General features: G+C 42.3%; 1 protein-coding gene across 3 annotated transcripts; it reads left to right on the top strand.

Moving 5' to 3' along the window:
• Positions 1 to 5,214: 5,214 nt before the first annotated feature.
• STX11 (syntaxin 11) lies at positions 5,215 to 19,678 on the top strand. Of its 3 annotated transcripts, XM_050709414.1 has the most exons (4): positions 5,215 to 5,304; positions 13,757 to 13,952; positions 14,054 to 14,145; positions 17,049 to 19,678. In XM_050709414.1, the coding sequence occupies exons 3-4, from the start codon at positions 14,097 to 14,099 to the stop codon at positions 17,918 to 17,920; spliced, it is 921 nt and encodes a 306-aa protein (XP_050565371.1). In that variant the 5' UTR covers positions 5,215 to 5,304; positions 13,757 to 13,952; positions 14,054 to 14,096; the 3' UTR covers positions 17,921 to 19,678. The 3 variants fall into 3 exon arrangements, with proteins under 3 accessions (XP_050565371.1, XP_035394216.1, XP_050565372.1); XM_035538323.2 differs by lacking the exon at positions 14,054 to 14,145 and having other exon boundaries at positions 17,049 to 19,672; XM_050709415.1 differs by lacking the exons at positions 13,757 to 13,952; positions 14,054 to 14,145 and having other exon boundaries at positions 5,251 to 5,304.
• The last annotated feature ends 3,978 nt before the right edge of the window (positions 19,679 to 23,656 follow it).

The raw sequence follows: 23,656 nt of genomic DNA, 5'->3' as shown, positions 1-23,656 counted from the left end.
TATTGCTTGTTGAAGAGTACTGGCAGCATGAGTAAAGTGATCCACCAACACGGCTTTGTAAAACTTACGCTCACGCAGTTCTAGTGCAAATTTGTTCTATTTCAGTGAAACTTGTTGGTCATTAAAAAACAACATCTTTTCTCCATTCGGTTAGTTATGGTTACTCAACTGTTGGAAAAGAATGCTGCTACAAACTGTGGAAATGTGCTCATTTTCTGATGGCTGTCTCTACGAATGTCTGTTTGTTCTCTACCATGCCCCTACAGGGCTCTTCACCCCTGGATGTCTTTAACCCCCAAATAATTGTCTCTTCACACCTGATATGCAGCCTGCCCATTTTCTGCTCAGAGTACTGATAAGGGGAAAACAGGGTATGTGCTTTTTGGTGATATGAACTTGTCCTAGAACCTGCAGTTACTGGGACTATACCCTAATCTGAGCTCCTGCTACCTTACCTGTCTTCCTGCCCAGGCTTTTCGAACCATTGTGTCTGTCATAAAGATTTCCTTCTCTCTGTTCCACCAAGTCACCAAGCGCTCCCTATGCTGCTGAAGCCAGCTGCTGTTAATCTACGGGCACGTAAACATGCAGAACAGATACACTCCTGTCTGATAACAGGTGTCAGAACACGTCTTTACTGAAGCACAGAAATAGGGTTAGGAAATACTTCTCGTTAGGCCAACGGATCTGACAGTATCCTTGCCAAGTTGAGTACGTACGGACCATACTCTTGCATTCAAAACCTGTGACAGCAGCATAAAAATCCCGTGGTTTACCTGATAACAAACCAAGCCTTCAGCTTATGGAAATCAGCATTGTTCCATTGGCTTCACTTAACTATTCTTGTTTATGTCCACCACGTGAAAATATTTCAAATTTACTCATTTATCAATTACTACCTCAGTAAAACATGCTGGCACCTGCCGTCACCTCCTGAGTCAACAGAAGACCCAAGGCTATTTCCTTTCCATCCAATTTGGCATTTAATACAATCTTAACTAGATTTGCAGCTCTTTAAGTACTCATGTATGTGTAATGAACCTTCAAAGCCATGCATGAGTGCCAAGCTGTGGTTCACAAGGAATTCAGGGGCATTAAGCCCAGGGCTGGCTCCACATGCCTCTCAGGCATAATTGGAGAAGAATGTTAAATCCTTTCCTAAATAACCCAGAGAGACAGCCCTGTCATGGGGCATCCTCTGACTCCGGAGCACTTCTGTCTGCACGGCTTTCAGCAGTCCCTCCTTTTCCAACATTCTTCTTAATTCCCGGTTAAGGAGAAAAAAGGAAGGCAAAAAGCAAAACAGCTACAGGGCTCAATACCAATCTGTGTTATTCCTTGCAAATCCAAATAACTCCATGGGCTTCAGCAAAGAATTAAGCTGGATTTAGCTAGCAGTGGAAACCCTGAGCTTCTGAATTCTTGTCAGCAGCCTATTCCTCATGCAAGCAAGCAGGATCTCTTTACATTATTGACACTTAGTGAAGAAGCTCTTCTGTAATGTCATTAGCTTTTGGCAGAGGCTACGAGGAAATGCGAAAGGCTCAGTGGAGGACAGCTTGAGGGGCCTTACACAAAGTGGAAGTGCTGCAGCTGAAGACTCTCTAGTAAACGAATACAATGAAGGGATTTCCTTGCATCATTCTTTCAGTCTTCCTCCACTCATCCTGGAAACTGATAACTCATTTAATCTCAGGACTGCTTAGTGATCCATGAGGTTAAAAAAAAAAAAGTTGATATTATTATCAAGCTATTTGTCCATGAACCATGAAACAGTAATTGAATTAATGTGTGCTAGATTACATGAGACCGGATTCTAGCTTAAAAGAGGCTTATTTGGCTCATCCAGGAAAGCATATATAAATTTTAGGTATCTGAGAACTGGCTCTGTGTTGCAGAACTGGACTGGCATCAACTTGCTCTATTTTCTGCTAGAAGAGTTTCACAAGTATCCATTATTAATCAACAACACTGTAGAAAATGAGAACAGGTGTTATGGGTGGAAGCTATGCCTGGGTAAACTCAAGACAAACATATGGGTATTTCTATATAGTAGATTAGTAAGTGGAATTGGACGTGGAAATATAACTTGTCTTGCAAAACTGCTCTTCCTCAAAACTGAGATCCCTAGAACTCCCAGATGCCCTGAGATAGCAGGAAGTGGTAACAGTGAGCAACCTGCATCTACTTAAACTAAATCCTAATATCTTGGGTTTTGGAAGAAACTCGATCAGGATGTTCTGCATTCATCCTGACAGGCAACTCAGCTGGAAGCAGCAGGCACTAGAACAGAGATGAGGGGTGTCCCCAGCACAGCTGTCCCTCTGTTCTGTGCATGCTCCCTGAGCTGCTGCACATCCTCAAAGCATTTTTACATACACACGGCTCCAAACTGTTCATGTATTACTTTTCAGAGTAAGCACTGAAGGTAATTATGCCTCTCCTTTTTCTAGAGATGAGGAAACTGGAAATGTGGCTCTCTGGAGGCCATCACTCAAGACCTAGGCCAGCATTAGAAGTCTTTAAGGCAAAAAAGCTCTTCAGAGAAAGAAACATTAAAAGGGAGGCTTCTTGTCTCCAGATATATCGTCTATCGTGTTGCCCAACCTCCCTGTTTAAGAACTGATGGGTATCGGTGATCCCTATATTTATTATTTCTGCCATTACCTGTGTAAACAAGGAGTTTCCTTTCACTGGTAAATGACAATTTTTCACTAAAAGCCTCTTATATAATGAGAGATAGTAAGAAGTGGAAAAATTTGATTTGTTACCTTTGTAGGTTTGTATGTTTGTCAATGGTGATTTCTTAGCTACTTATCCACATAGCTTAATTAGCTAGCTATCTCTGAAGTTTTATAAACTTCCTTAACCTTGACTAAGCGAAGTGACAGAATTCACAGAAGCAGTAAAGTCCTCTCACTCTCCATTTCCCTCCTTAGACAGCTAATAATTTAACATAATGCTACCTTGCCACTACTCAGCTGCTGAAAACATAACTAAAGCCTCTCCCAAAGCAGAGGAGGCTTGCCGCCCATCTATTTGGTCTTCCGTACCCTCCTCACAAATGGCATGGCAGATACCAGATGTTTCTGTATGAGCAGTTTGTTCCTGATGAGATCGGAGGCCTAACAGTCACTGCACCGATCGCTTTGCTTTTGCTGGAACACCAGCAGCCTGATTTGTCACGGCTGTTCTGTGCCATGCAAAGCAGACTATATCCTTGATCACCCATGCAGTTACAGGGACAGGCAGCTTTATTTTCAGCTCCACAACGTTAAAAGTCCCATCTGCTTTCTGCAGTCCAGTGGCAAAGAGGAGGATCCCAGCCTATGCAGCTGGAAGGCTGCAGCTGATCCCTCAAAGCAGCAGCTGGGAAAAGAAGAGAAAAACCACAAACAACTCAATGCCTTTAGCTTCAGAGGGCTGATGGGACCCACCTGCCTACATGCAGCTCCAGGACCAAGGCCTAGGAGAAAAATTCCAGCAAAGACTCCACATGGAAAGAACCATGGAGTATGGTCTTGGATTTTTTGCCTTTTCCCTCAAGTAGAAGAAGCCACTCTGTCAGATACATTTTTTAACTGACTGTTAAACATAAAACCTCAAGTATATACCTTCTACTGAAGTGTTTTTTTTGTTTTTTTTTTCATGAAATAGTAGTGGCATGGAGAATAAGGAGTGAGGAAGCTTTACGTGTCCTTGCAACAGGCTGTGTCATGACTGAACTTTCTCTTGGCATGCCCAGGACTGCACTGATGGGGTGTAAGAGAAGTTTTGGAGCCTTATTTTAACCAGGATTGCTCCGGAAAGCACAGATGCTCTTCCAGTTACTACTGGGTGTGGGGTCCAGAGAAGGCCATCCTGGACCACCCACCTGGAGGCACTGATGTTCAAAGTACCCTTGGGCTAAATTAAGGTGACATAACACCAAATGACTGATTTTAAAGTTCTATTGATGGCAGAAGCTATTCTGGCAGAAACTGATCAAACCTTGTTGTTTATAACAGGAGCCAGGTGAACCTTGTTACAGAGGGTTGAACGGCCTGTAGTGTACCATGAAGGCAGTGAGTAAGATAGAAAGGTAGAAGCAGAGGAAAGACCTGGATCACCACCCTGGGCTCCAGCAACATCTCTGGTCCAGTTTTTGGTGTGTCTGCAGTGGTGGTGGGTGCTCACATGGCCCCTCTGAGTTTCACTATTTATGTGTTAGTCTCCAGCTCTTGCTAGTGTACTAATTACTGCTGGTCTCCACCTCCAGCTCTCGCTTCCTGTGCTAAATACTTCGAGCCTGTGTCCCCCAATCTTCTTTAGAGGAGTGTTTGTGTGGGTTTGTAATGCCTCTCCTCCCCCTGCTGCCAGAACCACTTACGCCACGATGTCTGAGGGTTATCCAAAATAAGGGGGGAGGCCCCAAAAAGTGCTGTCACCTCCACAGGATCCCCTTTTTTGACCTTGTCATCTTGTTATTGCTGTAGTACCTTTTCTCTGCCAAGTCTTTGAGACATGATGCTCTTTTAGCCTTTTGGTATCTTACACTGGGCAGCAGCAAAAAAGGAGTTTCTGTGTTTTAGAATTTCCAGTTACAAATTATTCCAGGTTTTGTGGTGAAAGGTAGAAAAAAAATGCACAGAAATAAATGGGTCTTTCACATGTATTTTCAAAACACGAACTTCAGACTTAGGTCACAGCGAGATGTGAACTACCTTTATAACTAATTGTGTAGCTTATCATTCTGTTATTAGTGTGCTTGGATAATTGTGTTGCTAGAGGTTTTTTTACGTTTGCTTTAATTAGAAGGATGACAAAGGGTATTTTTTTTGTTTGTTTCTGCTGTGTGCTTTCAGGAATGGCCAAAGTCATCAGAGATCAAGTCACCACCCCAAAAATGGGCTAAAAAGGGACCCGGGCGCCCCGTCGGGCAGGAAAGGGCAGGCGGCGTCCGCGGGGCGGCCGGCAGGGAAAGGGCAACCTCAGCCCACCCACACTTCCCAGCACCGGCGGGGCGGGCTTTCCCCCGCCTCAGCAAGTGCTGAGAGCCCAGCACCGCCCCGAGGGGCCGGGTGGGGCCGGGGAGGAGGAGGAGGAGGAGGAGGAGGAGGAGGAGGAGGAGGAGGAAGGGGGCCCCTCCCGTCCAGCCGCCCCTCGACGGCAGGGAGGGGGCGGGGCTATGCAAATCGCCCCCCTCCCGCAGCCAATGGGCGGGCGAGGCGAGCCGCGGGGGCGGGGCGCCCCGCCGGGACTAGCGCTCGGCTCGACGGCGCGGCCGCTCTGACGGCGCGGGGAGCTCGGGGAGCGCGGCGGGCGGTGAGTGCCGGGGGGCGGGAGGGCGAGGGGAGCCTTCCTCGCTGCCTTCGAGCGGAGGAGAGGTGGGACCCCGGGCACAGGGCATGGCAAGGTCTGGGGGTGTGCTCTGGACGGTTTGGGGGAGCTGGGGTGTCCCACAGGGGGGCAAAGGGCCAAGGGATTGGTGAGCAGGTGCCACAGTTAGCGTGCCTCGATTGCTTCCTATTAATTAGCACCCATTTCCTTGCCTGCCGCGGAGGGTACGGTTGAGGTAGCTGCGTGTGGCTGCGTGGTGCCAGCAGAGGAAATGACTAGCAGGGTAACGCTGGCCTGAAACGGACATTTCTGGTTCCTGTTCTGGAGGGGGTATTTTTGGAGCCGTCTTCTTCTAAGCTGTCAGGGATGACAGTGGAAATATATGGGTCTTTACGATGAGAAATTGAAGGATGCTGCCTTCCTGTCAGTAGTGCTACTTGCTATTTAAATAGCTTCATGTAGAAGTGGTGAGGCTGTGAGATGACCGTAACTCTTCTCTAGTCAAATAACAGACAAAAAGTCTAACAGGCTAAGCAGACAAATGGGGTAAAGCTCTTCCGTAAGAAAGCATGCTTCAGATGCCCAACACTTCTGAAGACTTTTTTCTCACCTTGCTGACTGCGCTGTATGACCACTGCTCTGAAACCGAAATTGCATGCTAACTCATATGACAAACACGCCTGGTGTTTTGGCTGGGGCTAAAACTACGAGTTAACCTCTGTTGTCGTAAGAGATCCTTATCGAGAAAATAAGCATGATACAGAAGATCTCTTGACACATTAAGATGGGGATAATGTGATCTGGGCACTGCAGATAACCAAGGTGTTGTGGAGCCCCACTGCGTAGTGTATTGCGGTCTTGAAGATTTCGGGTGGCGTGGGGTTTGGCTCGTGTCACCTGCATTGCATTACGCACCCTGTTTTTGGAGAGAAAAGTGGGAGAGAGCCTTCTGTGAGAAAAAAAGCAATGCTAATTTAGCACTTACCGCAACCTGCTCCAAAAGGAGAAATGCTTGTTGCAATAACGGAGAGAGGAGAGATCTGCTGGGAGAAAGGTTTCACCAGGACTGTTCCCTGGCATGGGCACACAGCAGGACTGGTGGTGAGAGGGAGCTGGACAGATCGTGGAAATGTAAGGCCATGGAGCGATTTTAAGACATGACCTAATCCATTCTGGGGCACTGGAGCAGTGCATATGAGCCAGACCTGCAAAAGGTTTCTGTAGCCCGTTGGTGTCCTCTGAGGAAGAGGGCTCCGTGGTGTTCCTGTGGAGAACTGATCCAATTTTCATGCAGTCTTAGCTAGCTCAATGTAAATCTCATGTGTGAATCAAACGGATGACTTTAGTTGACATCGTTTCCTTTGTTGACATGGGAAACACAAATAATGATTTCTTTTCATAAACTCCTTTTATACATTACAGTACAGAGTCTCTCTCCCTTGTATTCTGCAAGGAACAAGCTTACATCCTTCTCCTCTTCCTCCGGAGCTAGATTTTCTAAACCTTTTGGAGACACTATCCTTTATTCTGTAGTTTTTCTAGTCTGGTAACGAGTGCTGGATGTGGTATTCCAACTGAGGCCTTATCTATGCTAAGCAGGGTTAAATGAGTGCTTCCCATGCCATCTCTCACATAAGCGACATATTTTTATTTTTTTTTACAAAGGCATTATATCGTGAGCTCGCTTCTTAGCTTGCAATCTGCTATAACGCCACTGATGCTTTCCTGCTACCAACATAGGTATTCCCTGCTTTGTATCAGAGCAAATGATTACTTCTAAATGTGCAACGCCTTGAATTTCCTTTTCGTTATGGTAGTGCTTCTCTTACTTGACATGATGATCTTAAGTCCCAGTTATTTCTCCTTCCCTCCACCACCAAACACTTGCTTCCGCCCTCTCCCAGCTCACAGAATCATAGATTGGTTGGGCTGGAAGGGACCTTGAGGACCACCCAGTTCCACCCTCTGCCATGGGCAGGGATGCAACCCACAAGATCAGGTTGCTCAAAGCCCAATCCAGCCTGGCCTTGGTTCAGTGTCATCTGGAGACTGTAAAGGCTCACGTTAAGTTCTATTATCCAAACTGCTAATTGAGGATATGGATAACCTGCTAGCCTGACAGAAAGCCATCATAGTGTTGGCATATTCAAAACCAGTTATGACAGAAGATATATGCTGTATCAAATATGAAGGTGCTTGTCCAGATACACCCTCTGTTATCTTCTATCTGGCCCATCAATTTCTTTGACTCCTCAGTCATCCATGTAGTGCGGGGATGACAGAACACGGTGCAGAAATTACTGAGGCAACGTCAATTTAATCCAATAAACCCAACTCAGCACCAAATGCTGGATCACCACTGCTACATGGTTTTGCAGAAGGGCCGCTTCTGGTGATGTGTGCACCTGGGGCTGCCCCCCAGGCCATGTCCCCCTCCATGAGCTGTCCCTGGCCAGCAGGAGCATTGCTGAGGGGCAGCTGTGCTGCTCTTGCCCCCTCTGGGACCCCCCTGTGGCACAGGGGGGCTCCACGTGAAGCCAGCAGTACAGTTCAGCTTCTTCATGTGTTTCGATAGCTTTTGCTGATAGTGTCAAGTGGCTCGCTATCTCATCTAGCCTACCACACGCAGTGTGGTGTGCTTCTCCTCTAGACCGTATTTCTGCAGTTTATCACGGAGGGGTGGCGTCACGTTTCTTGACTTTGTAAGGCTTATAATGTGCTCTTGCTCTATGTGCTAAGCCAGTTAACCCAACAGAGAAGCAAGTCTAACTGACGTGGTTTAAGATGGTTCTGGACAAATACATGTTGAAAAAAGCCGAGAAAGTACAGACTACTTCCACTTTTTCTGCTCTATCTTTCACTTGTGCCATATTTGTGTTAGTGACAAACCACTTATTTTTGAATACAAGATTAAAGCCTGCTTGAGCTTTGGGTATGCCCAGTCAGGGATCGATCACCCAAGAACCGCTGGCAATACATGGCTAATTACATCTGTATCTCATCTCAGTGGCACTGCTACTTTGAGCAGGCCTGTGAACACCCATGGGCTGCTATGGGGTGTGGAGTAATTGCTGTAATGCCTGCCAGCGCCCAGCGTGTCCTGGGGCTAAGGCTGTGCGTGTGTACCTGTGTCTGTGAGGGACACTTCTGGACCGAACCTCTTTTGCTCCAGTTACGGTTAGGTACAGTTAGCAGTAGGACGCAGAACTGAGCCTCATGTACAGGCCCACGTAAACTAATACCAATAAAGCACTCTATGCTTAACTGTAAAGGGATTTTTTGTAGAGAAGAATACTTGATCCCAGATTGTAACACTGTACTGTAAGTGGTAAACATATGCGTATTCAAGAAAATAATAATATTGTTGTGCTAACTTAAAAATGCCTGTAGAACATTTTGCGTCTGACTGATGATCACATGCAACCTCATACATCTACGCAGATGCCAACATAATGCCTTAATGGCCTCTAAATGCCATTTGGTAGTAGCAAGAGAGCAGTTACATAACCGTGGTCAGTACCTGTCTGTTCGCTGAGCCAACCTGTGTCAGAGCTGAGGTGACTCGTCAGAGCCCCAACCCACTCACAGCACCGCCATGACAGCACCGCCGTGACAGCACCGCGCCTGGTTTCCTCGCGCAATGACTCACCTGGTGCTGAGCTGCAGTAATTGCCAAGAAACGCATGGCTGGCTGGCTCACAGCTTACGTTGGTGGCATGTTTCTGTGTTACTATTTGCAAGGCCTGAGGTGGTACAGTTTAAGCTCCCCCATCTCTGTCCAGGTCCGTTTTGACTGAAGACTTCAGCTTTGCCTGTCTCGGGAGGAAAGGACATGCTGCAGTAGTTAACCTGCAATACACTGTGTGAGAAGTATTTGAAGGAGAGTAGTAATGTTGTTTTTTTTTTTTCTCCTCCTGTGATAAAATGCATTCCCATGACGTGTATCTGCTCTTTTTAATGGCACTCCATTTTCAGAAAGCTGGGCACATTCAGGTCCATCAGAGTCAGCTCCCAGGACTCCAGCTTTCCAGCAATTTATCAGCTTTTCAAAACCTGAAGTTGCTAACTGTGTGGTTTCTAGCTTCCTTAGGAAAAAGAAGTGGCTAAATTTGTGGTGCACATTAGAATTCCCTATCCTTACTCCATTTGTATGTAGAAGCATGATGATTGTTAGAGGGAGCTAGCAGTTTTGGTTTTCAAACGATGCATGTGAAGACTACCCATTTTTTTAATGGGCCATGTAGTGAAGATCAAGAAACTTTTTTGTCTATAGCCCTGGTACAGGTCTGCAGAGACAGAAATAAATCTAGTTATAATTGCTCAGCAGTGGCACTTGCCAGAAACGTGTCCAGTGAAGCTACTGAGAATCCATCTTATGTCTGTCCAGGACAGAAAATTTGTCAGTGGTGATCTACAGCTCCCCAGTGAAAATGTAGACAGCCCAATAGATAGTAGCAGCCGACATGTATACAACAGACCGTCCTCTCTAGTGCAAGAACAACATTTATTTAGCATGTAAACTGTGTAGTAACTAGGCAAAACTTCATTTTTTTTGCCAGTCTCTTCATAAATATCTGAAAAATTATATCCATATTATGTGTGCGTTTAATGTATGCCAGCTGCTTCTCCTACTTCTGTTGCTGGTGTCTGGAAAACCTGATAACCAGTCTATGGAAAATAACAAGATAGTTAATATTGCTGAATATGTCTGGGAAATGTGGGGTGCATGCTTGGTCCTTGAATTTGTAATATGCTCTGGTGCAAAAATTGAGAGTTACTTTACATTGAAGAGATTGAATACTGTTGAAGAAACCTGGCTAAGCCAAAGAACCTCTAAAGCTATCAGTCAAGCTATTATTGCCTCATTACTTTGAGTTAGAGGCAACAAACTATTTGAATGCTAATTTTTTATTCCCCTAAGCCTTTCTAACTAGCCTTTATGGTATGAAAGGAAACAAGGGAGACATGGAGCTTCAGACACTGCATAGTCTGCAGAAGATGGAGCTCTGCCTGTTTCTTTGAACGTACCGGCTTGTAAGAAATAACTAGCTCTGGTGCAAACTGAGAAGTTGACGCTTCATGCAGGCTTTTGAAAAAAACCTGCCCTGAGACATTAGCAATTGCATACACTTCTCGACAGTGTGACTGAAAGTGTGAGGGGATATTCTGCTCTAAACAGACTTTGACTATGCAATGAAGTGGTTGTGTCCAATATTCTTCGGATACAGTTGTGACTTCTTGTTGGATCTCTGTAGCTCTATAACTGGTGTTCTGTGTTAACTGATGTATTTTCAATCCTGAATGCATTCTGTGTGCTTTTAGATGTTGCAAAATATGAGAAAATCCAGAGAAAACGATAACTTCCTTTCAGTGAGGCTGCAAAAAGATTTTGACATGCTGATCTCTATCGTAGTCGTTAATGTCAGAGCAGACTATACAGATGTGGTCTTAAAACAGCTCCAGAGGACAGTGTCCTAATCACAATATTACAATTTTTTTGGTGTTCCCTCAAGTTTTTATAGATGAGAAGCAAGAAGAATAGAAGAGATTTGACAAATTCAAGCCTGCTCTTTTACAAGTGGTGGAGGTGATTGAGAGGGTGGGGAATTTGGTCTGGAAGGATGATTAGCATTCTGCTCTGAGTCAATTAGAAGCTCTTTGGTAAAGAGGAAATCCTATTGTAAACAATAGTTCATTTTCCAAGTTAATATCTTCTAATCTATTGTAGGAAAACAAATACCAGGCAAAAAGATTGAATCTGCTCTAAAAGAGAAAGATACTAGAAAACGATTAAATCTGAGACTGCAGCTCTTAAGAGAAAAGCTTCATCTGCCTTTAATGCTTGTTGCTATAAATGACTCAGATTTCTGCGTAGCAGCAGTATATTATTTGCCTTGTAATTGAGTATGTTTGACTCCACCAATTTCCATCAATACTGCATGGTCCACAAACAGTATGTATGGGAAGTCACTGGAATGTGCTGATACACAGCTGGCTATGAAGTAATTCTGCCTAGAAGCAGATTATTTCCTAATTGTTCACCACTTGTTTCTTGGGTCAGGTCTGTCAGGTGTCATGCAAGCAATAGCCTGTGTCATTCAGAGGCAGGATACCAGACCAGGTGAACCACGTGGGTTTATAGGGGAGCACATGGTGACTTCTACCTTCCAAGGGAGAGAAGAACTGCAAATAGAAATAGTTTTTAAATGACTTGTTTTGAAGTATCTGTTCTTCCTCAAAAAGGCCACTTCAACTGAAGTAAAACCTTCATCTTGTAAGGTCCTACTCAAAGATGAAAAGATTACTGACTAGACTTTTGTTGACCCACAAACTGCTAATAACTAGTAGCTGCCTTTTATGAATGCTGTAGAAAGAAAAAACCTACATTGGCTTCCTTCCCAGCTGCTCGTGATTCAAATATGGATGCTGTGCTGAACCTGCTGGTTTATTCCACTGTTCGTCTGCAAACTCAGTGGTGCAGATACACAAATGTTAAAGCTGAGCCAAATATAGGCGTGCAACTCATTTGCTTTTAGAGAAATAACTTTCCATTCTTTCTTTAGTTATTTCTACTTAGATAACAGGATGCAGAACATTAGCACAGTAGTGGAAATACATGCTTGTAGTGCTATGCATAACACACTCTTACAGCTAATTTCTGTTACTGCAAATAGCTTGTTTTGTCAGGCATGTTGTGCTACAGCAGCTAAGGACTCCTTTTTGTCTGTAGCTGGGGCTAGTGGAATGGGGCTTGTTGCAGTTTTTGACTTTCAGAGTGGGTTTCCTTTCCTGTCTGAAATCTCATGTCCTGCTGTCTGACCTTAATAGGATAGCTTGCATCTTTCTCATGCATCATGGGAAAGCTAGTCATAGTGGTGATTAATACCAAGAAGCAGCACGCTAACGTGAAGATACGAATACTGAACATAGCCCCAGGTGACTGTACTTGGCGGGTACCTGGCTTTGAAGTTGTAACCTTCTCAGTTTGTTCTCTTTTTTTTTTTTTTTTTTTCAAGCTCCCTTGAGCTTTCTGTTTTCCAAGCTGAACAGTCCCAGCTCTCTTGGCCTCTCCTCACATGGCACCTCTGACCATCTTGGCAGCCTCCTTGGGACTCACTCCATTGTGCCCAAATCTCTTATGCTGGGGAGGCCCAGCATGGACACAGCGCTCCAGCTACAGGTGTCAGATGGGGGGGATCACTTCCCTTGACCACTTCTGCCACTCCAGCCCAGCATGCTGTTGGCCTCCTTTGCCACAAGGGCGCATCACTGACTCATGTTCAACTGGATGGCCACCAGGACCCAAGGCCCTTTGTTGCACAGCAACTCTCTAGTCAGGGGGCTCAGCTTCTACTGCTGCATAGCGCCCTGTATTAAGGGAGAGAGAGCTGAGCCTATCACTAACAAATAGCAGTGTACTAAGTATTAATATATGGCTGTTTTAATTACAACAGTGATATTAACATGTAAGTAAATGTAATTAAACTTTACTGAGTAACAGCGGCATCTGATAAAGGAGGTCAGCGTTTCTAAATGCTGATGGGTTAAGCTGCAGCTTTTCAAATGGCTGGTTCCCCCTGCTTTCCTATTGTTTTCTGTTCGTTTCAGCATTTCATGACAGTTCTGTCACTGACTCTATCAAAGGAATGTTTGGAAGTTATTGGCCTCTCTCGGGAAGATCTGGTTCCCCTTTGTTTGAAATGGGAATTTGAAATTGGGAAAGACTTCCATGGTGCCGTTGTATTCAAGCTGGCTCTTTTCCTAATGAAAATCTCCTAAAAATTATGAGTCCCTCAAAACAGCAGTTTGCAAATGCCCCACATGAGTTTACTGTTGTCAGAAGGCTGAAGCCTAAATATTTTCTTGACTCTTACAGATCTCTTTGGCCAAATATTGCAAATGCTAACCTAAAGAGTAATTGGGCATAATGGCATACACTGATTACGTCTTCTCTTACATTTGTGGAGTTTGTGGCCTAGTGTGATGTCAAAATGCATATAGTCATTCTCTTCCTGTTCTCCACCTGTCCAGGCACTGTATGTAGATAAAAGCATCCTGAAAATATAGAGGCTAAGTGGGCGGCAGGCTAGGTGATGGACTTTAAAAACAGAGAAAAAGGGACAGGACTCATGGAGAATGAAAGAAGACGTCAAAAAGTCCCCGACTGTGTATAGAACTCTGAAGTGAGGCTTGAAGAGGGGGCATCCATTTATTAGGACAGAAACGTGGTCACTTTATCAGTAGAGTCATTACCCTGGCTGGTACAGGTCCTCCGTGCAGAGTTAAAGGATCCTAATATTGACCACCAGTAATGTATGTTTTGGTATGTAGTTTCAAAAATAACATAGGCTTTTAGTGCTAAGCACTGAGAAACTGGGAAAACCCAGGCTAAAGATTGTTTGTGAAACTTTAATTTGATCCCTCTGTTCATATTTAGAATTGGATTCTACCAGATCATAGAGATCGTGGGTGGTGCTGCATGTATCTTTGGAGATGAACTTCTCACAAGTGGCCTAGATCCATGCGTTCGTTCGCTGATGTCCAGCTGGTTACATCAGGAGCTTACTTGGCGAAGTGCCTGAGACTCGCAGCAGTGACTGAAGTCAGAAGGAGCTGACTTCTGAATTTACAAGGTACGGAGAACTGTGCTTCAAGTGTCTTAAGTTGACATCATAACTCATCAAGCGTGATAGTGTTGTCCTTAATCACTCTGTGCTGAAATCTGTGTCTGCAGATTGGGCTTAGGACTGCCTTCCCCAGAGGACTCCAAGGAGTTTATGGAGCATTCCAGGGATATCACAGGAGAAAACACTGAGGAAATGAAAAGTAGTAACACAGTAAATGAGATATCTAACCGTGAACTGAATGATATTAAATTTTATGTTGTACAACTTTTTTTTTTTCAGCACATACAGATTGTAAGCAGAGACTTGGTGGAAGTGATAGGATGCAGGACAGTGTTTAATTGCATGATCATCCTGTGCGTAGGAGACATTACTGTGCAACCTGAGTCTACATTTGACAGCTCCTTACTCTTATTTTAATGTTTGACTTTTTATTCTTCCATGTTGTATAAAAAAAAAGCAATTTTTTTACAGAGATGCTGCAGAATTAGTATACACATGAACTTATTACAACATTGGTAATATACAGCGTGAAAATTACTATGTTTCTGCTTCTCCCTTTCTTCCTACATTATTTTATCTAACACCTTATATTAGTTGTGGGTGAGAAAGACAAACTACAAGATGCACTTTTGAGGGTAGGGGAAGGAAGGGTAGACCTTTTCCTATAAAGTTATGAGCTTATTATGCAAGAGTTCTTACTCAGTGTGGTTTTGTGTTTAAATGTAAACTTTCCCCAGTCTTGGCCTAGAACTCTTGCTTCAGTTTTGAGTAGAAAAAGGAGTTATTATATTGTACCAAATTCCTGAGGTAAGTGTATGCATACTTGAGAGCATCTCTGAATTAAAATTGTTGGAAGTTTTGGGTGCCTGAAGTGTAGAAGAATGCAATATAGTACCTTGTAGATTTAGCCATTCTTAGGGTATTTTTCCAGAGAAGTGCACCGCCTTTGTTAAGCACATAAAATAATTTGCAATTATTGTTGAGCCAGTTGTCATACTGCTCTCTGTGGAGTTTTCTTTAGGAAGTTTCATCAAATTTCTTTGAAATTCAGTTTTCCTCAAGTTCAAGAAATGGTAAGCACAGAGGTAACTTACATAAGCCTGCACACACATGATTTAGATTACACCGATGGCATCTTGCTTCTGTGGATGATCATTTTAAGGTTTGATCATAAAAAACTATTGTTTGCTGTTTCCAGATGAAGATGTTAAACATAAAAGAATAAACTGCTGAACACAACACATGTTCAAGGATCAGACTAAAACAGGGAGGATCGTAAACTCTAGGGAAGCCAGTAGGAGTCAGGAATGCAGTCAGACTAGCAGTGTGGCTGGTTTTCAGAACCACATCTACATTTCAGGTGAAAAACATCTCAGAAATGGTTAATGATTAGAAGAGATCTAAATAATCCTGAGGTTGTGAGATGCTTCTTTATTTGTTCCCTTTCCACCATGCTGTCTACAATATGGTCCACTAACAAATTTCCAAACACGAAGGGTAGATATTCTTGTTGCAGTGCCTGTAGGTAAACTTGGCTGTACAATTTTAAAGTCAAGTAAATCAGACTTTAAAGCTGCCCCACACAATTTTGTTTCCATTTTAGGTGGGGATTTTTCACCTCGGTCTTGCGGCATGAGGTGTAATTCTTGATTTTATTATTGCTAAGGGAGGAGGTGGAAAACCTTTCACTGAAACCTTACAGCTTTCAGTGTATGATTGAGTTGCATCTATGTAATTTATGCTTTAAATTCAAAAAATTCTTACATGTGTGGATTCCTGAACGAAAGCTCATTTCTCAGGATATCGGTGGACTTTCTTGGTTTATATTGCTTGGTAAAGAATTGGTTTAAGTTGAAACTCCTTTGCACCAGTGTAAATATGATGCTAATCAGGACGCTTCTCAAGACCAGTACATACCCCCACTGAAGATGAGCCAAAGAGGTTGTGTCTGTGATGAAATCTTTTCTCAGTCTCCTCTCCAACATCTTTAACACATCTAACAATCCCATGAAATAGGTTATAAACTTGCAATCTTAATTCACACTGGATTTAGGCCTATTGTTCTGAGTATGTTCACATGGGACTTCTCTTAACCTGGGAATAACTGATGATCCTAAGAAGGGATGTGTTCACAGCTGATAACATGCTTGTGAAGGTACTTTAATTCCTGAGGAAATTTAAAAAAAAAAAAAAAAGAGTCCTGTACATAACAGAGATCTGGAAATGTTATGCTTGATGTTACTTCTTAATTTGGTTCTCTTTCCTATTCATTTAAATGATGTCATAGGTTGTACAGCTTTTGTGATGGGAAATTTTCAGCTTCCTGCTTGCTGTAGTGCTTAGTAAAGGGTTCTTGCTGAAGCTTTCAGATCTTACTTTCTGCAAAGGTTTTAGGTCTAAAGTTTCAAGTAAACAACATACCTAAAGGAGATTTATGTCTTGTTACTCACCTGGTCTGTACAGACTACTAATTCTGTAGTTGTCTTAGTGAAGTTGCAGTTAAGTCTGAGACAAAAATGGAAAACAGATCCTGATGTGTAACAACTGTGTTCCCTTATTATTTCTGCAAGATGTTTCCATCATACAAAAACGAACGGTTTCTGTTTCTGAGAGGCTTCTGCTCTCCTTCCAGGAAAGACAAACTTAGAATGATAGAGGACCTGTGATTATTTGGGGTAGTTGATGCAATGAAGGGTCAAGATCTAGAGGAGATTTCTCTAGTGAGCAAAGGATAGGGGAAGCATTCAGTTGTTGGTGCTTCTACACCTTCTGGTAGCTGAAGGCTTTCCTATCATTTACTTGAGTTAGTTGTTTTTTTTTTTCTTTTTTTCTCCAAGTGAAAGACTGCTGTTTTGAGGGCCTAGGAGCTATCTTACTATTCTTTTGGATTTGTCTTCAGGATTTGTTGTCTTCAGATCTGCACTTTTTTAGTTTCTAAGCGAAGGACTCTAGCACCAAAGTTTTGGGTTTGAGATCCATCAACTTCTAAAATGCTGTGAGCAAATTTAAATCTGGTATTTTGGGTTATCTTTAATGTATGATTAGTTATGAACTTGCAAACCAATATTTTTAAAATTGTTTCCTACTTTTCCTGTTTTCCAGGCAGGATGAAAGACCGGCTAAACGAGCTGCGTGAATTTGCCAGGTTACACAACCCCGAGTTTTCTGATAGTGAGGAGGATGAAAATTCACCCCGCGACATTCTCCTTTATGAGACTGATTATGCCTTGGAAACTCTTCATAAAGATATACAGACCATCCGGACAGAAAATGACCTCCTAAAAGAGGATGTCAAGCGGCTCAAAAAGCAAAACAGCCGCTTCCTTACTTCCATGCGCCGTCTCAGTAGCATCAAACGAGATACTAATGGTATTGCCAGAGACATCAAGGCCCGTGGAGAAAGCATCCACAGGAAACTCCAAATAATGAGAGATTTCAGCGAAGATGCAATAACAAAATACGGGATTATGTCTGTCATTGCCAGGGTAGCAAAGAACCACTATGTGGACCTCATGCACGCCTTTCAGGAAGCTATGTTTGAATACAACGCAACGGAGATGAACCAACGGGAGAACTGCAAGATTCGAATTCAGCGGCAGCTAGAGATCATGGGCAAAGACGTTTCTGGCAACCAGATTGAGGAGATGATTGAGCAAGGCAAGTGGGATGTCTTCTCTGAGAACCTCTTGTCTGATGTTAAGGGGGCTCGCTCAGCCTTGAATGAGATAGAGACACGTCATAAGGAGCTGGTGAAGTTAGAAAGTCGCATTAAGGAGGTTCACGAGCTCTTTCTGCAGGTGGCCCTGCTGGTAGAAGAACAGGCAGACACCTTTGACGTCATTGAGATAAATATGCAAAATGTTGAGGACTACGTAGGAGACGCCAAAGAACAAGTAAAAAAAGCTTTAGAATACAGAAGAAAACACCCTCTACGAACAATCCTTTGCTGCTGCATATCATGTTGCCGAAGGTGACTATCCTACTGAAGCTATCACGGACCAACTTGAATGTCTTCAAAATCAGATATTCTTTACAATGATTTTTCTTTAATGACAACCCGTAGAAGCATGGGGGCTATTGTGCAGTTGTTTGTTTTGTTTTGTAACTTGTTCCTAAATGTGCTTAAAGGTAGTTCTATTTATGGGCTACTAGAAATGTCGGTAAAGCTATTTTTAATTATTTTTAATTGAAATGCATTCTCTGGCTGTAACTAGAGGTGCAACTATTTAGAAGATCTCAGTGCAATGATACTTGTTTCAGGCAAGAAAGAGGAATGAAGGATGGGCTAATAACTTAGCCTGGGGAAGATGAGAAATTTGAAGAAGCAACCTTATTATTCAAAGTGGTCTGCAGGCAGTGCATACTTAATGCCTGTGGTGACAGGATACACCACAGAATCAGGAGGTTTGAATTTTAACTAGTTTGGAGCCTGCTTGTTGCAAATACTTGAACAGATTTGTGCTCTGCTCGTGCGACAAAATACTGAGCGTGTTAGCAGGAGCAGGACACAGAACCCGTTTCTGTCCCTGGAAGTGTTCAAGGCCAGGCTGGATAGGGCTTTGAGCAACCTGGCCTAGTGGGAGATGTCCCTGCCCATGGCAGGGGGTTGGAATTAGATGGTCTTTAAGGTCCCTCCCAACCCAAACCATTCTGTGATTTCCTTCTGTTACTGGGCTTAACAGAAGAAGGCTGCACCTTAAAACATAATAGGTGTATTTTGCTCAGTTTGTGTGCAAGTGATTGCTTTTGTCCATTTTGAGCACCCACACTGCAACATTGAGGCATCTCACCGACTCTTATGAATTAAGCTACTGATAAACTAAATTTCAAACCTGCTGTGCTCTTAGTCTTTAAATACATTTTTCTGCCAATTAACAGGTCAGTCAGTAGAAGAGATACATGCAGTGGCCCTCTTTAAATGCACCCACAAGGAAACAACAGCTGGGGGTTAGAGAAAGCGTCTAAAGAGTCTTCTGTGCTTGTACGTACACACAAGCAGTTTTAGTGGAAGGATTATCCTGTCAATGGACTTCTAATAAGCATTGATTTTAATATGGACATTTTGTATATATTTTATATAACATGAAGTATTAAATTTATTAACATCCACTTTGACTGTTATACAAAAACTAAGGCTCTTCTCCCGTTATTAGAAATCTCCACCTGGGAAAGAAAATAGAATTTGGGTGTATTCTTCAGTATACCCAAAGAATAAAGGAAACAACATTTTAATGTCATTTCAGTACTCTTTTGAAGCTTAAAAATAATCTCTCCTTTTGTGTAAGGAGAGTCTGCCTGCAGTTGGTTTGGCATACGAGGAGGGAAAAGAAAATTTGCCGCCCTGGAAACCACTGAGCATTGTCAGTGAAGTATGTATTCATAAGGTCTGGGGAGCGATTATAGCTCCTACTTCTGGAAGTTTTCCAACTATGATATTTCTAAGTGGCTTCCTGATACACTGTGATTTATTGCTATCCTTTGAATTAATGCAGGACATTTTTTCAGAAGTTAGTGACTTTTTTTTTTACTCTGATTGTATTTATACCTATTTTAACAAACATATTTAAACATTTCAAGTATTTTGTATTTGGGATTTTTACTTGGAAGATGTGCATAGCCACCTTCCCGCACCAATCACAACAAAACTTTTTCCTTCTGATCTTTTGCACACTAATTTTATATGTGAAAAAAAAAACAACACCCAAACATTTCGTACTATTTATATTGATATTAAAAAAAAAAAAAGCAAAACAGCAAAATAAATTCAGCTTCCAAGCTTTCATATCCTAGTGGGAAGTGCTTCTTTCCCAGACAGGCTTTTTCACACAAATACAAGCTAAATAGGTAACAGTTTTCAGAAACTGAATGTATCTGTAGCTGAAGCACCTGTCTGTGGTAACATGGAAGCGTGAGGAACACTGGTCTTCTAAACTAGAAGATATTTTGATATTCAGTGATGTCCTGATGATATCAGTATTACACTTGCCTGAGAACCTCTCAAAGAACCCAACATTCAAACTTGGAAGTGGGAGAAAGGAGGGTTGAAGTTGAGCTGGCACCATTATTACTGTTTTGGTACTAGTAAGAAGACAAAAGTCATTTACTCTGTACGTACTGCCATTCAAGTCAGTGGCAGTGTATTAGTATTAGTAGTGTATGTGTATTAGCAGAGAAATACCCCAAACCTCCCCTGGTCAGAATGTGGATATAAATCCGTGAGAAATAAGATAGGTATTTCATTTTGTCTGCATATTCTTAGCACTTACCAATGCTTTTGATAAAAATGTGTACCCCATTTTTTGTTTTCTTTTTTGCACGTGTGTCTGCAAAGGCAATAAAATATTTAATAATAAAAATTGAAAATGCAGTTTGTTATGCCTTGAATCAGCGGTTCTGAATAGTTTCTTATGTTGTCAAAGTTCACTTTAAAAGCTACCGTACTAAACTCTAAGTTGGTGAAAGGAGATCATTGCCTAAAGGAATGTCCTCTGAATATTTGTTGCCACAGTAATATGTTGCGTATTGAGACTTGAGACTTGTAATATTTTTTCCTATTAAAAAACATGATAAATGAGTTTCATACATTCTAAAATGATTCTCTACTGCAAGAAAAAAAATATTCTGGCAGAGCTCTCAATGGTTTCATTATTAGAAATGCAAAGTTGCTATTCAAATCTTTAGTCTGATTTGAGGCACAGGGAAAGAGAGTGAAAGTATGAGGAAAAAGGTAATGAGAGACCTTGACATGACTCCAAGCTATTGCTGTGGGGAAGAACCTGAGAATCACTGAAATACCAGCTTGGAACCCATAAAACTATTTTTCAGTTGCATTGTGAGTTACAGGCACTTAAGAAGCTACTTCCAGTAACTAAAGAAATTATTCTCTTCCTTTCAAACATGTGTTCTCTGCTTAATACTATGGGGGTTTTTCTATCGTTGTGTAAGAACGCAAATTTTACCAGTCTGTGAAACTTGCCCAGTCACGGTTAAACAGACTTGTGAAAAAAAACTCGCAGATTACACAACAGTTGCAAAGAATAATGCCACACAGGATGAGTGGAAGAAGATGATAAAAGTAGCCTGATGCTATGCTAACATGCTACTAAAAGAAGCCCCAGAATGGACAACTTCATGCTTGCTAAGGAAAGCTGCCTTCTCATTCTCATCTCCACAACTCCTGCGGAGATGCAAGTGTATTCTATAGATATTTTTTTTTCCTTTCCAAGATGTGGCAAACCCTCTAGCTGGGTTCAATGGGGATACAGTTAAAAGGTGAGAAGGGCTCCTTTAGTTTTTCAGATTGCTGGTATTTTGTTTTTGTTTCCTACTTAAACCAGCAGAAGCTTCTTGAAAAAAGAAGTTAACATGAATCTCATATCTTTCTGAGGAGAAAGGAGAACTGACAGCCAGGTTCCCCGTGATCTTCCTTAAAATGTAAGAGAGAATTGCATAAATATAAAAGAGAGAAAATACCCTATTACAAAGTATAATCTATGGTATACAACACTGAGCTTCCTTTGTATGTGTATGAGTCTCCATTTCACCTCATGGGATTTTTTATCTTTTTTTTTCTTTTTCTTTTGAAATGGCTTATTTTTAGACAAATGGAAGTGGAACCCTTGTTACCTCAATGGGAGGGTCTGTGGACATACCTGCATACTTGAGTAGGCATCTCTCTGGCATGTGTCTTGGGAGAAACTTCTGGAAATAAAGGTATAGTTCTTAGTTTAAGATACAGATGTCTTTCTTTAGAGGAGAAAACCTGGGGCTGAACTGAGTAGCTAAGCCAAACTGCTGTTTTTGTAATCTAAGGAGGCCAAACTACATCAAGAAGTTATGAAAGCACACCCTCAGTTGTATTTTACAATTTCCTGAAAACAAAATAAGTTCTCTAGATTTTGAACCATTGTAGATACTTGGAATTGATTTGAAAAAGGAAAGAGCTATATACAGTTGTGTTTGTATCTCTATGAAAATATCACACATACGATGAAAGCAGGAAACGGTGTCTTTTGATAGATATTGTACGTGGTGATTACGGTTAATCTATTTCAGAAGTAACGTGATTTTCACACAAAGCCACTGTATTTATTTCTGTAATATGTAAGAAGACGGTAACAGATGTATCATACTCCATGCTTCTATCATATTATATAGTGTTTTCCTAATAGCTGAGTTGAAGCCAGTAACAGCCAGTGGATACTGTTCTGCTGTCATACCCTACATTACAGTGCATACGTTATGAGGGTGTTGGTTTTTTTGGCCACTTGGTCAATACTGTGGCAGGACCTGAATGACGGGAGCACCCTACCAATGTTTGTCCAATGACTTCTTCCTGCAAATTCCTAATGATCAGGAACCTACAACCTCCTTGGATAACACATTTTAGATCACATTTTTTGTTGTTGTTAGAAAGCTTTTCTTAACTCTGATTGAAGCCTCTCTTAAGTGAAACAGGATACACTCTGGTCTATCTTTCTCTTCGTAGAAACTTTCCTTCACCAACACAGTCCTCCACGTTTTACACAGTTAGCTCAAAGATGCCATTGCCTTGACAGGAGGCTAAGAAATGACCTTGGCCTGGTCCAGAAGTTACTTTTTTCAATGCAGCTGCTTTCTGAAGAGCATCTGATCTCCAAGGCAGAAATCTGTTCTGGCAGAGGATGTTTCTTGGTGTGCATTGGCATAACTGGTCATCAAAACGTGGCCTGACACATCATTTTAAAAGAATCAAGTTCCTTTTCCTCTTAACCAAGAAAGAGGAGCACTCACAAAGCCTTCATAGGAAAAAAAATAATAATATTTTACTTTGCCCCTCAGAAATAATTTAAAACAAAAGCAGAGAATGAGATAACATAACTGATGACATTTGCTGAATACGTTTCCTGAAATGCACAACCATACTGAATGCAGAACAACACTATGGTATGATGCCCATTTCAAGCAAATAATACAGCATGGTAAATGCCAGTCAAGGAGTTGTTCCTTCATTGATGAATAAAATTAATTGTGAATAAAATTAAGGAAAAGGGGTATGTGTTTCACATTTGTTCTTTGTGTATGTAAAATGTTAACCATCTACTTTTTGTTTTAACCTTTGTTTAATCCATTTTATGTATTAAGCTACTTTTATTGTTACTTTATGATTGAACAATCTACTTTATTTTTGTTCACAAGTGTACCTGCTTCACTGGTGGTCTCTGAACACCACCAGCTGAAGCCGCTGGGCACCACCTGTGTTCTGTGAATTCAAGGCCCAGACCCCCTAAAGAGGCCGCCTACAAGTGGGTGCAAAACTACCAAAGAAGATAGAGATACGTGGTCGTGTTTGGCTCGTGACCCCTATCCCGTACAGGGACCACGTATGGATATGTGGTCCCTATGGAGAAGGAGTTTGCCATTGTTTGCCTGAAACATAGGTTTGACTGGTACATAAGTCCTGTGAGGAGCGGCTGAGGGAGCTGGGGTTGTTTAGTCTGGAGAAGAGGAGGCTCAGGGGAGACCTTATTGCTCTTTACAGGTACCTGAAAGGAAGGTGTGGGGAGCTGGGGGTCGGCCTCTTCTCACAGGAAACTAGTGATAGGACCAGAGGGAATGGCCTCAAGTTGCGCCAGGGGAGGTTCAGGTTGGAAATGAGGAGACATTTCCTCTCAGAAAGAGCAGTCAGGCATTGGGATGGGTTGCCCAGGGAGGTGGTGGAGTCACCGTCC

The sequence above is a fragment of the Cygnus atratus genome, chromosome 3 (assembly GCF_013377495.2).
Source record: "Cygnus atratus isolate AKBS03 ecotype Queensland, Australia chromosome 3, CAtr_DNAZoo_HiC_assembly, whole genome shotgun sequence".
Classification (NCBI taxonomy): domain Eukaryota; kingdom Metazoa; phylum Chordata; class Aves; order Anseriformes; family Anatidae; genus Cygnus; species Cygnus atratus.
The sequence above is the reverse complement of the archived record's forward strand: the minus strand, read 5'-3'. Positions and strand labels throughout refer to the sequence as shown.